Source organism: Phyllosticta citribraziliensis, assembly GCF_038025025.1.
Source record: "Phyllosticta citribraziliensis strain CPC 17464 chromosome Unknown J3D65scaffold_3, whole genome shotgun sequence".
Classification (NCBI taxonomy): Eukaryota; Fungi; Ascomycota; class Dothideomycetes; order Botryosphaeriales; family Phyllostictaceae; genus Phyllosticta; species Phyllosticta citribraziliensis.
The window spans coordinates 1,360,998-1,376,094 of NW_027117340.1; the positions used below are offsets into that span (position 1 = coordinate 1,360,998).

General features: G+C 56.0%; 4 protein-coding genes across 4 annotated transcripts; 2 read left to right on the forward strand and 2 right to left on the reverse strand.

Annotated features, from left to right (window-relative positions):
- Positions 1-224: 224 nt before the first annotated feature.
- J3D65DRAFT_616809 (uncharacterized protein) lies at positions 225-2,486 on the reverse strand. The gene is made up of 3 exons (XM_066799481.1): positions 1,282-2,486; positions 777-1,222; positions 225-716 (listed from the first exon to the last, which is right to left on the reverse strand). Exons 1-3 carry the CDS (start codon positions 2,069-2,071, stop codon positions 513-515), a joined length of 1,440 nt encoding a protein of 479 aa, XP_066657813.1. The 5' UTR covers positions 2,072-2,486; the 3' UTR covers positions 225-512.
- On the forward strand, positions 2,447-3,860 carry J3D65DRAFT_616811 (uncharacterized protein). Its single transcript, XM_066799482.1, has one exon. It carries the CDS (start codon positions 2,698-2,700, stop codon positions 3,676-3,678), a length of 981 nt encoding a protein of 326 aa, XP_066657814.1. The 5' UTR covers positions 2,447-2,697; the 3' UTR covers positions 3,679-3,860.
- A 326-nt stretch (positions 3,861-4,186) lies between these two features.
- On the reverse strand, positions 4,187-5,640 carry J3D65DRAFT_665625 (glycoside hydrolase superfamily; the record flags this gene model as incomplete). The annotated part of the gene is made up of 4 exons (XM_066802855.1): positions 4,187-4,470; positions 4,557-5,374; positions 5,448-5,528; positions 5,582-5,640. The coding sequence occupies 4 exons, from the start codon at positions 5,638-5,640 to the stop codon at positions 4,187-4,189; spliced, it is 1,242 nt and encodes a 413-aa protein (XP_066657815.1).
- Positions 5,641-12,527: 6,887 nt separating this feature from the next.
- J3D65DRAFT_259578 (cutinase gene palindrome-binding protein) lies at positions 12,528-14,390 on the forward strand. The gene is made up of 3 exons (XM_066794860.1): positions 12,528-12,750; positions 12,811-14,152; positions 14,207-14,390. Exons 1-3 carry the CDS (start codon positions 12,721-12,723, stop codon positions 14,305-14,307), a joined length of 1,473 nt encoding a protein of 490 aa, XP_066657816.1. The 5' UTR covers positions 12,528-12,720; the 3' UTR covers positions 14,308-14,390.
- The last annotated feature ends 707 nt before the right edge of the window (positions 14,391-15,097 follow it).

The window sequence follows — 15,097 nt, forward strand, 5'->3', positions numbered from 1 at the left end:
GCAGCGCGCCGGCGAGGAGGGACGAGAGGGTTGGGGAGTACAACCAAGAGTGGAATGGAAATGCGCACGCGCTGCGCCGGCCCCGCGCGTCCTACCCTGGTCCTGGCGCCCTTATCGATAGCTCATATTTGCCTGAGGCTCTGAGGGACCAAACCGGGTTAGCATGACATCATGACATCAAATTCCTCCGGCTACCTAGATCCAACCCTTCTCTCGAATTAGATGGCATTTATATTCCACTCGAGTCCTATGAGATGCTACGAGCCTTCTCTCGTTAGTGTCTTCTTTCATCTTTCTTCCCAACTTCCATTCAAGGCATGCTCTCATCAAATTTCACGAACAGACGGTCATCTCTATTTGCCGTTGAATAGTCTTGTCTGATTTCTCTGCAAGGTCTAATGCTTGACAATCCCGTGTACGCTTGATTCCACTTTTTGATACCCGCATCTTTTTGCATCCAGCTCGACTCAATCATTTATCCTCATCTAGTTAAGGCTCTGAGAGAGCGCCATTTATACCCGCCAGCGGTCGACGACCTCAAAGAGCGTATCTGCGCTCCCGACGTTGCCAGGAAATACGACGTACGGCAAGCCCGGATACTTGCATGTCTCCTCATCGCAGCGCCAAAGCGGCACGCCCGGGGCAGCCTGGCCAACAATAGTAGCCTTCTTCATGTTCAAGCCCTTTGTGGCCATGTCCGACGACGTGATGCCGCCCTGTTATTTGATCAGCCTCCACCATAGCAAACTCTGTCCAAGATACAAGGCTTGACCTACCTTGGCGATGACATATCTCGGCCTGATCTTGACTTGCTGCATGAACTTGACCAGCGCATCTGCGACTACAGAGCCAATGTCCAGGCTTTTCTTCGCATCGTCTCCAGTGATCAGTTTGCGGCTCGTCATGACAAGCACGTCTTGTCTGTGCGCAATTTCGCGCTCCGCCGTGGCGAGCGCTCCAGCAATAGCTTCGCCAGCACTTTCTGGAGATGCCAGGAGTTTTTCAACGTCGAGTTCCACCGTGGCCAACTTCTTGCCGCTCTTCGAGACCAAAGCTTCCAACTGCGCCGTCGTCTTGGGCACGTATGACCCGGCAATGATGAGACCGCCTGCTTCCCGGGAGAGATGAAGTTGCTCGGCCGTAATGGGAGGGATTGGAGAGATTCCCAGGCGAGCCGAGACGAATGCTGCCGCGGTTCGGAACAGGAAGCGCTTTCCTTTAGCTGTGGACGCATTAGCAGACCGTTCGGAGCATTCCGTGCCCGGTCCTCGGGCGACTGACCTGCGGCTGCGAGCAGCCCCAACACCACGACGTCCATGTCCTCCTCTGCGGCCGCATTCACGACGACCACTGAGCCCTTGGGGAAATTGTTCAGCAACTCCTCAACTCGCGCCGGGCCGCCGACTCTAATATCCTCCAAGCCCAGGCCTACCACCCTATCCTTCTTAATTACGCCCTTGCTCTTCTCCTCAACCCAGTCTTTCAGATCACTGCTCTTATACCCAAACGTGGCGTCTTTGGCAAACGGCGTCTCTCCCGCCGGAAGCAGAGTTTCCCCTTCAGCAACATAGTGCACGTCGCCGATGGTGTAGCGGCCGCCCTGCAAGAAGAACGGCGCAAGCACCCACGCGTCGGCCTCCCCCAGCACCTCCTCGACGACATCACACTCGTCAGGAAAGTGGCCCCTGAGCGTCGAATCGCCGCGCAAGACGACCTCAAACGGTTTACCCGTGGCGTCGCTCGCCGCCTTGAGATTCAGGCAAATCTCGGTCACGAGCGAGCGCGCGTCCTCAGCGTGCAAGGCGCGCGAGTTTGTGAGGATGAAGAATCCAGAGCCCGCTCGCGTGGCAGCAAACTCGGCCCTGAGAGTCGGCACGTCCCAGACGGTCAGCACGGGTATGTCGTGGCAGGTCTGGGTGCCGGTAGGGTCGTCATCGAGGGCGATGAGCAGCGGGATGGAGGCGGCGTTGGAGGAGAGGAACTGGCGCGTCTGCGCGCGCAGATCGCCTGGATGCGCCCGCGGGAGGGCAGCGAGGGTCTCGTGGAGGGGCAGGGACTTGGGGAAAGACATTGTGGGCGAGGGAAGGGTAGATCTGGGGAAAGCTTGGGATCATGGCCGACAAGGGACGTTTGCACCAGTTTATAAGGATGGACTGGGATTTGCGTTGAGCGCTAACATGGGCTGGAGAGGGTCCTCCGAAGCCAATGCTCACATGCCGGCCGACGACGAAGCCTGCTCAACGCCGCAAGCCGGATTGCTGCTGTCTCGTGAGCTTGAATTGGACATCTGGCGATGGTGGAGTAGGGCAATTGGCGCGGGGAACGTCAGAGTAGGTGGAGCTGCTGGTGACATAAGACAGGGCGGACAGAAGCGCGCGGTGGGCCGGGAAGATGGCCGACGTCGCCTTGTCATCGTGCCGGTGGTGGAGTTGACGTCGAAGCTCCCCGCACCACCAACCTCATTCCCCGACGCTGCCCCGCAATGGCCGACGACGATTTGATGCTTCTGGCGCGGGATAACATTTCCTGTCAGCCGGCATGCAGCAACTGCGACTGCGCTCTCTCCAACGGATGAATTGAACTTGACGACTTCTCTTTAAGCTCTCCACTTCCTTTGCATTGGCGGAACTGAGCTCACCTGCCTTCAAACGCGTCCCAGCAACCAACCCCAGCAGACCAGCCATCCTCACAGCGAAAATGACGGCCACGCAGCACGTTCTCATCACCGGCGCCTCTGGCTTCATCGGCCGCGAGCTCACGCTGGCCCTCCTCGCCGCCTCGCCCAGCTACCACCTCACGCTCAGCGACATTGCGCCGCCCAGCATCCCGCCAGCAGCCGACGCCTCGCGCATCACAACCAAGCAGACGGACCTGACATCAACGGCCTCCATCACGGCGCTCGTCGAATCGCAGGCGCACTGGCACGCCGTCTACACCCTCCACGGCATCATGTCGTCGGGCAGCGAAGCCAACCTGGAGCTGGGCTACAGCGTCAACCTCGACTCGCACCGGGCGCTGTACGACGCGCTGCGCAAGCACCAGCACGGCGCCGTCGTCGTCTTCACCTCGTCGACAGCCGTATACGGCCCGCCCGAGACGGCCGGGCCCTCTCGCGTCTTCACCGAGGCCACGCTGCCGCAGCCGCAGGGCAGCTACGGCACGCAAAAGTTCATGACCGAGTGCTTGCTCAACGACTACTCGCGCCGCGGCCTGCTCGACGCCCGCTGCGTGCGCCTGCCCACCGTTGTCGTGCGGCCCGGCGCGCCCACCGCCGCTGCCAGCAGCTTCGCCTCGGGCATTGTCCGTGAGCCCATGCAGGGCCAGCGCAGCGTGCTGCCCGTCAACAAGGACCTGGTGATGTGGGTGTGCTCGCCACGCACCGTCGTGCGCAACCTGCTGGCTGTCAAGGACGTCGCGAGCGAGCGGTTTGGGCTTAGTCGCGTGGTCAACTTGCCCGGGCTGTCGGTGACGGTGGCTGAGATCTTGGACGCGCTCGAGGCGGTTGGCGGCAAGGAGAAGAGGGCACTGGTCGATGAGCAGAGAGACGAAGCGGTCGAGAAGCTGGTACTAAGTTGGCCCGAAAGGCTGGATACCAAGAGGGCGCTGGACCTGGGTCTCAGCCCGGATGTCCCGCTTCAGGAGACAGTTCAGGCGTTTGCTGATAGCCTGAAGCAGTAGCGTGTTGCTTTTTGGCTGCTGTGAGTAGTGATCTGATAGTAGCGTCATCTAGTCATAAGGCAACTTACATCAACAACTTTGGCCTTGGTGACACGTGCTTGCCGCTCATCTTATCCCTGCGGAAATAAGTAGCCAGGCGTGTCGTGCGTCAAACTGTTGGGAATGACAAAAGCCGTTCAAGCGTTTAGCCAGGGTGAACATACTTTGCTTTTGAAAAAAGCGCATCGCCAAAGCGCGAGATCGGTCATCCAATGCGAGCTTGTTATGAACCACGTTCATTCAGTATCGAAAACTACAGGCCGTGATCTGTAGGATGCCAAAGACCAAAAGGAGAAAGCAGCCGTCGGGCGACTTACGGCAGACAAGGAGAAGCAGCCCACGCGATTGGCCATGCAAGATATCATGTTCTAACCAATCAGCCACGCAAACCCATGACCAAAATGCAACGTCAACCAAGCCGTTCAATCATTCCAACAAAAACCAAAGCACACACAGACCTGCGTCCCCCTTACGAGTTGCACCCGTCCCCAAACTTGCGCTGCGAGAGGGGCTGAGGGAAGATACCCGCCTCAGCCAACTTGTACAAGTCCCACTCGGGGGCGCTCTCGGTCTTGAGCGTCCAAAAGATCCAGCCGTTGGTGAGCTCGAACTGGTCGAGCTGCGTCTCGATGTAGCGGCGCGTGTCGTCCCTGAGGCTCTGGTCCCACTTGGAAATGTCGTCGTAGGGCGAGCAGTCGCCAATTTTCTTCGAGTTGGGGAATGTGCCGTCGTAGCGCGCGCCTTTGCCAACGCCTGTGCAGAATGTTTTAGTCAAGTTGGAATGCATGTGGCGGAAAGATGGCAACGTCAAGAAAGGGGAGGCTGCAAAATTGGCATACCGTTCAGCCAGTACGCGCAGTCCGTCATGGCTGCTGTCCACTCGCCCACGATGGTCCACTTGTCCGATCCCAGCCAGCGGTAGTTGCGCTTGCACACCTGATTGCGGTGCTCCTTGCGCGAGAAGGAGACCACATCGTTTTCAAACACCTGGTACTCGTGATGGTCGAGAACGACGTTTTGCGTGTTGTTGTCCCAAGGCGTCAGCCAGCCATTGAACGAGCTGGGATTCTGGAACGCGTCGTGCAGGACCACCGTCGTGTCCGATACCCCGCGGTAGATATTGAGTGCGTCGCGCTCGAACTGCTTGATCCTATTCAAGTCCAGTGTGTAGCCTGCTGGCTCGTTGAGCACTTCGATGCCCATGATGACGTCTTGATACTTGGGCTGCGCGTATTGGTTTGCGATCTCGCTAATGACCTGGAGCGTCTGGCCAACGGTGTCGCCCTGGAGCCATCCAGGGTTGTCAAGTCGCTGGCCCGAGTTGTCGTAGCCGTTTTGAGAACCCGGGGCACCGTGGAGGTCGAGGAGAACTTTGAGACCAGTTGCGCGTGCCCAATCGATGGCGACATCGAGATATTCTTTCGACCCCTCGGCGTAGGGGGTTCCGAAGCTTTCAAAGGCCCAAAAGCCAATGGGAATGCGAACCGTATTGAATCCCATGGCCCTAATTTTGAGAAAATCGGCAAAGGTAATCCATGACTTCCAGTGCGGCTCGAGCACCTGTCTGGCCTTCTCTTTTCCTAGCACCTTTCCCAAAGTGTACTCATCCACAACTCCTTGCGAGACATATGGTTTGAAAAGAGAGGGCTTGATGAAGCTGGCATAGGAGTCAGCATGACCAAAATTTTGCATGATATACCTGTTGGGCCAACAGCGTAAATGGTGCTTACGGTTCTGCCACGAGCCATCCGCCCAAACTGACTCCCTTGACGTCTTCCGAGCCCCAATTGAAAGAGACCCTTCTCTTGTCACTGCGCACGTCATTAGCGGCCTTGTATCGGGGATCTTGAGGAATTCCACCCACAGAACGGCGCCGAATGCGCTGACCGCAAACAAGGCGGCAGAAAGGTATTTCGCCAACATCAATGTACCTGGACCAAAAGATTGTTTTATTCCAAACGAAAGGGACTGTGTGGACTTTGGTGGATCGTTCGAATGCTCTTTTCAGAGGGATCAAGGCCCAAATCCGAGTTGGTGAAACAGAAGGGAGGGAGAGGATAGGAGGTTATAGAAGGGGGTAGAGACGGGGAGCGCAGGGAAAAAAGGGAGCCAGAGTCACAAGGTACCCTACGACAGGTGGGGAGGCAGGTCGACAATGTGCGACGAGTGGCGGGCAAAGATGAAGGACCTGGACGAAGAAGAGAGACAGATGGTGGCGGAATGCGGGCGGTTGAGCAAGCAACCACGACGGCATCCCTTTTCAGCAACCACGTTTTTTGGGGCCGGCCCGCATAGCGAGGAAGTAGAGGTGCAGTCCATGTCGGTCAGGCCGCCCAACGGAGCTGCCCTGGACTTGTTTGGTGCTGTTGGTTTGCGGTGCAGCCATCCAGGCGGGCAAGAGGCAGCGTGCCTGTCCCTGGTCGTCACCACTCAGTCACCTCCGTCAGTCGCCCGCCCACGCAGCGCTCCCGCTCGTGCGCCCCCGCTTCTCCTGCCCATCATCTGTGCATTGGGGCGGTGGGTTGTTTCGAGCATGTGGATGCTCCCTGCAGCATGCGGTGCAGACAGAGGAGCTGCCCATGTGCTGGCAGGCGATGATGAAGAATGGCGGTAGCGCTAGAGGGAGATGGTTGGCAGTTGGCGAGTAGTGGCACAGCACATGCGCGCGCTCGCACAGCCGCAAGGGACCTTGTTCCCTGCAGACCGCATCCAAGTGGCTGCGCACGCTCGCCCCATTCATCCATTGTGCACGGCAGACTGCAGGACATAAAACGTGCCTGGATGCAGCAGTAGAAAGAACACCATCGTCATTATGCCGCTGCAAGGGCACTTTGGCCTTCAACAGATGGTGTTCTCTCGTTGGCACAACACAGCTGCGGCCTCCCGTTGACAGCTGTCATGTCCTGTCTGTGGCGCTCGCTCAGACGCATCACACCAAGGTCGGCAGATGATGATGGACGCGGCGCTGACGTCGAGTGTTGATGGAGAAGGCCATCCTTGTGTTTCTAGACCCGACCCGCTTCCCCTCTTCCCCACCATAGCCAAAAATGTCACTGTCTCGGAGTCACGAAAGCTCCACATGTCACGACTTGTTGCTGAGCGCTTGACAAACACAGTTCCTGCTCATCCTCACCGGTCCAAGCCATTGACGACAAGGTGCGTCGAAATGTTTGCATTATTATGCTTGGAAAATCTCTTAGCTACCTCAGCAAAGTCGAATCTTTCGCGCCCGGCTGTGTCAAAGAGCAAGCTTAAACCAGCTCGACCGACCATTTTTGGCAGGGCGGGCCGCAGAGAGGGGGCATCATCCATGAACTCCAGACAGGGCAGTCCTTTTCAACGCTGAATCGTTTCCGACAAGCAAAGCCCAAAGCCAAGGCGGGATCGCCCCGCGGCAGCTTCTCCTCCCGCTGCAATGTTGCAAGCCATTGGTCCTTATTCAGACCTACCGGCAGTTCCATGAAGCAGCCGAATGGCTTAGGTTAATGAAGAATTCGAATCTCGTCGCAAAAATTTCCCTCTTTCCAGCATGCTTGTCGCTATTTCACACAGCAATTGAATGCGCTCGGGGTTAATTGTTGTCCTCCGCTCCGAGGGGATGGCCATTGGTGAGCAACGTAAATGTTGTTTAGCTTGGCAAGGGGAGCTTCACAGCATACTTTTTCGAAAACGCAACGGACGTGATGCTCTCTGCTCACAAGACCTGGACATTACACTGTTAGTAAATTGTCATCATGCTCCGGAATCATGTCCTCACCTCTGCAATAGACTGCTTCTCAATGATGCTCTTTTGCTTCTCGTTACGTGATACGCGGTAGTAGTAGTCGCAAAAGTCGCCGCAATTCATGTAGCGGAGGAACTCTTCGTCGTGCGTGATGACAATCAGCTGAAAGTTGCTCTGCTGCCGGCGCACTCTGATGATTTCGGACAGAGATTCTGCAAGGGCTCGAATGTTGTCGCGATCCAGATTTGTTGTAGGCTCGTCCAGAGCAATCAAACCACAGTTGACGCCAAAGCATTCGGCCAATGCAAGACGGATGATGATACTCGCCAGCACCTTCTGACCGGCACTACAGCGGCCTCGCATGTCCATCTCGGCATCTTGCTTCATCATAACGACTCTGTAGTTGTAGCTGCGGCTCTTGGTCGTTTCAGACTCGGATTTGATCATGATGCTGTCCACGTCCGTTCCCTGGTATGTCTTCTTCCAGAGTTCCTCAATGATGCGGTTGATTTCTTCGAGTTTGATGCTGTGGAACTTGACAATAGCCTTATCCAGAGCCGACTGGTACGTATTGAGGTCCTCTCTTGCGGCCTTGGTTGTTTCGTGCTTGACGTGCGCCTCCTTGTATTTGGCTGCCGCATCTTTGTAGTCCGTCTCCCAGTCTGCAATGAGCTGTTGGAGCTGATCGTCTTTGGTCTTCAGGATGCCCATGACATTGGCTTCTTCGGCACTGAGCCTGTTTCGCTCATGCTGCCACTTGCTGGCTTCGCGCAAACAACGATCTTTGTCAACCTCTGCATTGTGGGCCTCTAGCTCCGAAACCTCTGCTCGAACACTTTCGAGCTGTCGCATTGCGTTTCGGTAGCGAATGTTTTCATTAATCGCCCGCTTCGTCTCTTGGTGATTTCGCAGCTGATCCTCGATCTTTTTGATGTCCTGTACCAACCGTCGTTGTTCGCTCTCCAGACGTTGACATTCCTCTTGAAGACCCTCGAGCTCCGCCTGGGCTCGCGCAACTTGGTTGGCCCCTCCCCTGGCAATATAAGCGTCAATCGTCTTGCTGGCCAGAGCCAATTCGTTTACGCTGTTGTGGAGCTTGTTGTATTGCTCCTGGAGGTCCTTTTCTTTTTCGGCGCCGCGAGCAGCGACATCATCATACTTGGCTTGAGCCTGTTCTAGCTGAGGTGCGAGGCTTTGGATTTCTTGATCGGTCTTGCGCATCGAGTCTTTGTGCCCAGCATTCTGATTCCTGACGTCTTGAATCTGGGCCTGCAGACTGCTTTTCTCCTTGAGCTGATACTCCGCTGTGCTGAGCTTTGATTTGTAATCTCTGAGTTCCAATTCAAGATGACTCAGGAGCTCACGAAGTCTATCTTTCTCAGAGGTCTGCTCTGCCAAAGTTGAGCGAAGAGCCCGGGTAGATTCGCTGTTTTGACGGAGGTCGTCCCGGATGATTTCAAGTCCCCTCAAGGTTCCCGTCTGAGTCTGTTTGGCCTCGAGATCCTTGATTTGTTCCTCGTAGCTGCACATTTCCGAATAACTTTTGACAATCTTCTGGACCGTCTTGGACATGGATTCAACGTCTTTCTTGAGCTCCAATTGATCGTCCAACGTCATATCCTGCTCCTCGACATTCGCCGTGAGACTTTCAATACGTGCTTCGAGCGTTCGGCATGATGTTTCCAACTCTGGCACCTCCGTCTTCCTCAGGCGAAGCCAAGTGTCGTATACAGACTGGAGGCCCCGGAACCTCTGGAGCTCCTCCTTGGCTTCCTGTAGCTCAGCCTCAATCGCGCCCTTGGCAGTCTCTTTCAACTTTTGGTCCAACTTTTGCCTGAAGCGAGTGACACCAGGATCTTGTCGTTCGTATCTGCGATCGCACAACAGACACTTGTTTTGCTTGTTCAGGGCATTAAGACACGAGGTGTAGTAGTCTTTCATTGCCTCAAAGTTGCTCAGGTCTGTCTGGAGCAGGGTGACGGCTGACTCAATTTCCTGGAGCTCAGTGGGGAAATCCTCTATCGGTTTGTTGTCCATTGCATCGGCGATGCGGTCCTCAGCTTCCTTGATGGAGGCTTTCTTCTTCTTCAGGTCAGCTTTCATCGCTGTCATGTTCTGTTTGACCCCGTCGAGCTCGCGGTTCGAGCCATTGCGCTGGTTCTCTGCTTCTTGGACTTGCGCGGATCTTTGATTCAAAACGGCTTGGAACTCAGCCTCCAAGGTCCGAGGCTCCCATGCTCGACCCAGAACGTTGGACAAGCGGTCACCATGAGCTCCAGTCAAGGTCTCGAGGCTTCTTTGTCTGTCCTTGAGTTCTTTGCGAATGAAATCGATCTGCGCCGAGTCCCTAGCTCGACGCATAGCGTCCGCAGTCTCAGCTTCCAGATTATCCCTCTGCTCTTCTCGTTCTCGAATTTGGCTGTTCAAATCCTTGATTTTGTCGTCCAGTCGACTGGTGGCGCTTTGTTCTCGTTCCTTCTTGAGCCGCCTCTCAGTGTCCTCGATTGCAGATTCCAAGGTAGCTTTACGGCCCTCGTCGATGTCGATTCCATCGAGTTCTGCTTCTAGCCCTGATAATCTCTGCTCGTTGCGCTGTGTTTGCGATTTTAGGCTGTCCTTGCTTTGGTTCAGGGCAGACTTGCGCTCATTCAATCGGCCGATTGCGCCTTGGGCTTTCTGAAGATCATCCTGCGTTTGTCCCTTAGCCCGTTCCAAAGTCGTCTGTTGGTCTCTCGCCATTCGCTGGATTCTTTCCATGAATTCGCGCGAATGGTCATCGGTGATTTCAAGATCGAATCCCCGGATGTTGTGACGACGAGCGGTTGCCTTGATCAAATTCTCCCTGCTTTGAATATCGCGGTGGTGCTGATCCTTCTCTGCCACGTATTTGCCGTGCTCAGTCTGCTTGGATCCTACGGCTTTACGAGTGCTCTCGAGCTCTTCGACTACGTCGTGATACTTGGACATTTGACGCTCCTTGTCGTCCTGGTACAGAGCCACTCTTTCTTCGAAGCGGTCCAAGCTAGCCTGCAGCTCTGCGTCTGTTTCGACCATTTCCTGAATGTTTTGACGTAGGTCTTGAACACTGTCTTCAAGGGTCCTGGCCTGAATTCGCTTTCCTCCTAGCCTGGATACGATGCTCTCAAACGATGCGGAGCGGTTGGAAGCCTCGGTTGTCTTCTCGGCCGCCTCGTCTCTCTTGGCAGCGAGCTGCTCAACTTGCGCTCGCATTCCTTCAATCTCATTGTAGAGCTCTTGGGACCGCTTCTCTATGCGCGCACCTTTTTCCTTGTCTTCCTTTGCGTGCTCTTCCAAGATTTTGAGTTTTCCCAGCTCTTCCCTCTTATTCTTGATGAGGACTTTGATGTTGTCAATCGCCTTGGTCCATTTGAGGGCATCAAAGATCTCATCAAAGCGTTTCTTGAGGGCTCCTGGCTCGCTCATTGGCCACAGGCTTTCATCTTGGTGGCAGAAGACGACGTATTCGAGGATGGCCTTGGATATTCCAAGATACTGCGGCAAGATTTGGTTGAGCTCGGCCACACGGGAAGAAATTGCTGTGCGTTCGCCGTCCTTGATCATGAGCAACTGGCCCTCGAGCGCTTTGACGCTTCTGGTGATGTTTTTGCCGCTTTTTTTGGTGGAGAGTTGGAGACTCCGAGTTGCGACCATTTTAGCGCCGGACGTGGCTTTGAACGAAATCTTGACCTGTGCGAGTACATCTTTCTCGCCGCAGAGCTGGAAGTGTCAGTGAAGTCTTGAGCATGGAGAGAAGGTACTTACATTGGGGTCGTGGATGAACGACTTGCCGTGGTTAGAGCCGGTTGGTAGTTCTCCGATGGTGGCATATTTCAGGCACTCAATGATGGTCTGCGAAAATTAGGGAGTGCCGAAAGGGAGGAAAGCAAGGTGGCAACCGTTTTTCCAGAGCCGTTGAAGCCGACAATGAGGGTGAGCGGGCTGTAGAACTGGATAGTCTCGCTGACGCGGTTGTCAAAGGAGCGGACGCTGGTGGGGGTCAGACATGATGTTGGGGGTAAGCGTAAAGGCAAAGCTCACCCGAGGATGGAAAGCTTGTCAATGTGGGCTGCAGGCCAGGGTCAGTTTGGAGGGGTTATTGTCGGAGCGAGACGCGCAGCACTTACACCTGGGACGAGTCAGCTGGGGGCAAAATGACGACGACTGCAGACTTACATTGTGACAAGACACTCGGTCTGCGCGGACGCAGGTGCCGCAGGGTGAGGAGAGAGAGCCGAGGGAAGATGGTGGTCGAGAGAGTAGGAGTGAGATGGAGAGGAAGACGTAGGTATCCATCGACGGGTGCCTGTGGACACGCGACCGCGAGACGCGCGGTCACATGAGAGAGAGTCACATGACGCGGGTCCAAGGTTTATCCATTCCACTCGGCCAGGCGCCGCCCGGCGGGCGGGACGGTGGGTGCCGGTGGGTGGGACGCCTCACCTCCAGGTCAGAGAGGGCAGCGGAGGTCGAGGTCGAGGTCCCGAGGCTTCCATTTCTTCCTTGACCAAAGGTCGTGGCACATGGAGGCAGAAAATGATGGACTTGTTCAACTCTCGACGCTATCGCATCTACTGGACACTAGGAGAACCAAGGGTGCAGGGAGTGCAGCCCCTCGACTCCGGACCCGTCGGCGCCATTGACAGAATCGACATCCTTTGACAGCGCTTCCCGGGCCGACAGCCCTGGGTGGCCAAGCTAAAAGTCGGGCGCAATTCGCATGGGATTCTGGCTTTTGTGCATCCGCAAAGCCACACACCCACCTCGCGAGTCACCCACCCACAGGACAGCCCAGGCAGGCACAGCTCTCCAGACCCGACTCCAGGCCCCGACCCGCCGCCCGCCCGCCCTCGCAAGGTCAAGGTCAAGGTCCATCAAAACTCAGACACACTGGAGCCAGCCCGCTCGCTGTCGTGTCGGGCTCCAACAACGGCTCAGCTCTACTAAGGAAGACTGCTGCTGCCCTTGTCGCCGTGACCTTAGGTGGTGACAGTAGTAGCACCCGCTTCCACGTCTCTGCTCTCTCACCTACCTACTTCTCCCCACTAACCCACCTACACCACCTACCCCAGCGTGCATCCATCTGCCTCGCTCCACCTCACCTACCTCTTGCCCATCTACCGTACATCCATCCTACCCTCCCTCGCCGTTGGAGTTGCGCGCCCGACCACACGTCGCACTACCGTTTCTTCACCATCGCTTCCGTTCTCCCCCGAACGCCAGAACTTGCATGAAGCCCCCAGCCTCGACTCGCCCCCACCATGTACCAAAATGGCGGAGCCGCCGGTGATGTACTGCGCACCCTCGTCGACACGACAAGGTCTTCTCTCCGCTGACACGATGCGCGCAAGATGGCAGGTGCACCGCCCAGCATGGCTGGCATGTCCTTTGCCATGGACCACGCCGGCCTCATGGACGGCCTCGACGTCACCATGTTGCCCGCCATGGACGTTGACCTGTCCGTCCCCACGACCGAACCGGACTCTCAGTCGTACAACAGCACCCCGATCGCCGCCCAGCCGCCTGCCCATCTACCGCCTGGCCAGGCCACCCCGGCCGACTCCAACGACGCTCTCGCCATTTCCTCCAACGTCACCTCCAACTTCCCCATGACGGGCATTGGCGCTGGCCCTCTGCCCACGGGCTTTGGCATGACCAACCAGAACCCCACCGGCAGCACCCTCACCGAGTTCACAAAGCGCAGAAATTGGTCGCAGCGCATCATCGAGGAGCTGCGCGACTTTTTGCACATCCTCACCCCCGACGGCCGCATCGTCTACGTTTCGCCCTCGTGCAAGACCCTGACGGGCTGGGACCCTCAGCAGCTCATCAACCGCGTCGTCACCGAGTTCATCCACCAAGACGACAGCTCAATCTTCATCCGCGAGTTCAACGAGTCAATTGCTTCGCAGAATCCCCTGCGCTTCTTCTATCGCTTCCGCAAGTCCGATGGCTCCTACACCATCTTCGAGTCTCACGGTCACGGCCACTTTGACCCTGCTGCGCCCAGCTTTGTCCCTGGCAACGCCTTTCCCTTTTGTCGAGGGTTTTTCATGATGTCTCGGCCATACCCCATCAAAAACACTTGCCTGCTAGATTCTTTCTTGGAACACAAGATTGAAAACGAGCGCTTGACAAAACGAATAGCAGAGCTCAAGCGGGAGGAGCAAGCAGACCAAGATCCGACCGAAAGACAATGGGCCAAGAAACTCGATGGGCAAAGCAGTGTGACGCCGTCCGACACGCAAGCCACGCGCACGGGAGCTGGCACAGACACGCCAACATCATACAACGGCATGCCACCACCCGCAAAACCTGGCATATCCAACAATGCACTCACCCGTCAAAATCTGGATGAAGCGCTAGCAACCTTCAAGCCGGACAGCATCAACGACAAGATGGCGAGATACGAAGGCGCAACTCACATTGACACGATCGAGATGTTGACGGGTCTACGCTACCGCGACGGGGAGCGCTCTCAAGGAATCAGCACAGGCGATGCAAGTCCACATTTGATCAGGGGAGATGCAGGCATTGCCATTCTGGTGGACAAGGATAACCGAGGTAGTTCTGACAAGAAGAAGAAGCTCAAAGTCGCAGACGAGTACGTTTGCACCGACTGTGGAACCCTGGACTCGCCCGAGTGGAGGAAGGGTCCTAACGGGCCGAAGACTCTGTGCAACGCCTGCGGACGTAAGTCCTTCTCCCCGACTACATACCGTGAGACCATGCTAACCTATCGTGCAGTTCGGTGGGCGAAGAAGGAGAAGAAGCGTCAAAGCTTGACGGGAGCAGGAGGCCAACATCCGCCCTCAATCCAGGTCCAAAACAGCAACGGCAGCGGATAGATCTTTCCGAAAGACGGCAAAAAGCAATATCCAGATGGCAACGAATAACCGTAACCGCAACACCACAACTCCTTCATCTCCAAACGGAGACGACCTCATACTCCCATGCCGAGACTTCTCGATGCGCCGCAGCGCTGGCAGCGAGCGTGTCCCTCGTCGTCAGTGTCTAGCCAGCGCGGAGGAAGAGTCTCGGCATCGGCGGAGGTACATACATGACGAGACAAGACACACATGAACACACATGGGGAGATGGTTGCAGGGAACGGAGACGGACTGAAAATACGACCGAGGCAGGAAATGGGCCAGAAAGGTAGAGGCTCAGGGAAGAAGGTGGAGGTGCGGCGGCGACGAGCATGTTGAGGGAGGCTGAGAGCAGAACGGGAGATTGACACCTTCTCCGCCTGCGTCTCTAGCTTCTTTCGGCTAGGTGTGCGAGACGCAAGAGCAGAAATACCCGACACAGGGAGCCTGGTGTGTTAATGGTGGGCGGGTGACGGTGACGATGCACCCCCCACAAAAAAGTTACGATTCCCTTTTCTTACCTTCGCTTCTTCTCCACAAAGCAACGATTCACACGAAGATAACATGTATATCCAAGATTTTATGAAGATCAACACCACCAGTACAAATGGGAGGACACCTACCTACAACTCAACCCATCCCAACGCACAAACGCTACACTTACTTGTAATGGAAAATCAAGTTTCAATCACTATCACATGGAAGCAAGCGAATGGAAGTCTCAGAGCAGACGTCGAAGGAAACAACGGTTACTAGCCTTTTGGCTTCA

Coding starts and splice junctions, on each gene's coding strand:
- J3D65DRAFT_616811 (XM_066799482.1), top strand. CDS start 2,698: ATGACGGCCACGCAGCACGTTCTCATCACCGGCGCCTCTGGCTTCATC.
- J3D65DRAFT_616809 (XM_066799481.1), bottom strand. CDS start 2,071: ATGTCTTTCCCCAAGTCCCTGCCCCTCCACGAGACCCTCGCTGCCCTC. Junction 1,223..1,281: donor GGGGCTGCTCGCAGCCGCAG/GTCAGTCGCCCG, acceptor ATGCGTCCACAG/CTAAAGGAAAGCGCTTCCTG. Junction 717..776: donor CGAGATATGTCATCGCCAAG/GTAGGTCAAGCC, acceptor ATCAAATAACAG/GGCGGCATCACGTCGTCGGA.
- J3D65DRAFT_259578 (XM_066794860.1), top strand. CDS start 12,721: ATGTACCAAAATGGCGGAGCCGCCGGTGAT. Junction 12,751..12,810: donor ATGGCGGAGCCGCCGGTGAT/GTACTGCGCACC, acceptor GATGCGCGCAAG/ATGGCAGGTGCACCGCCCAG. Junction 14,153..14,206: donor TCTGTGCAACGCCTGCGGAC/GTAAGTCCTTCT, acceptor CCTATCGTGCAG/TTCGGTGGGCGAAGAAGGAG.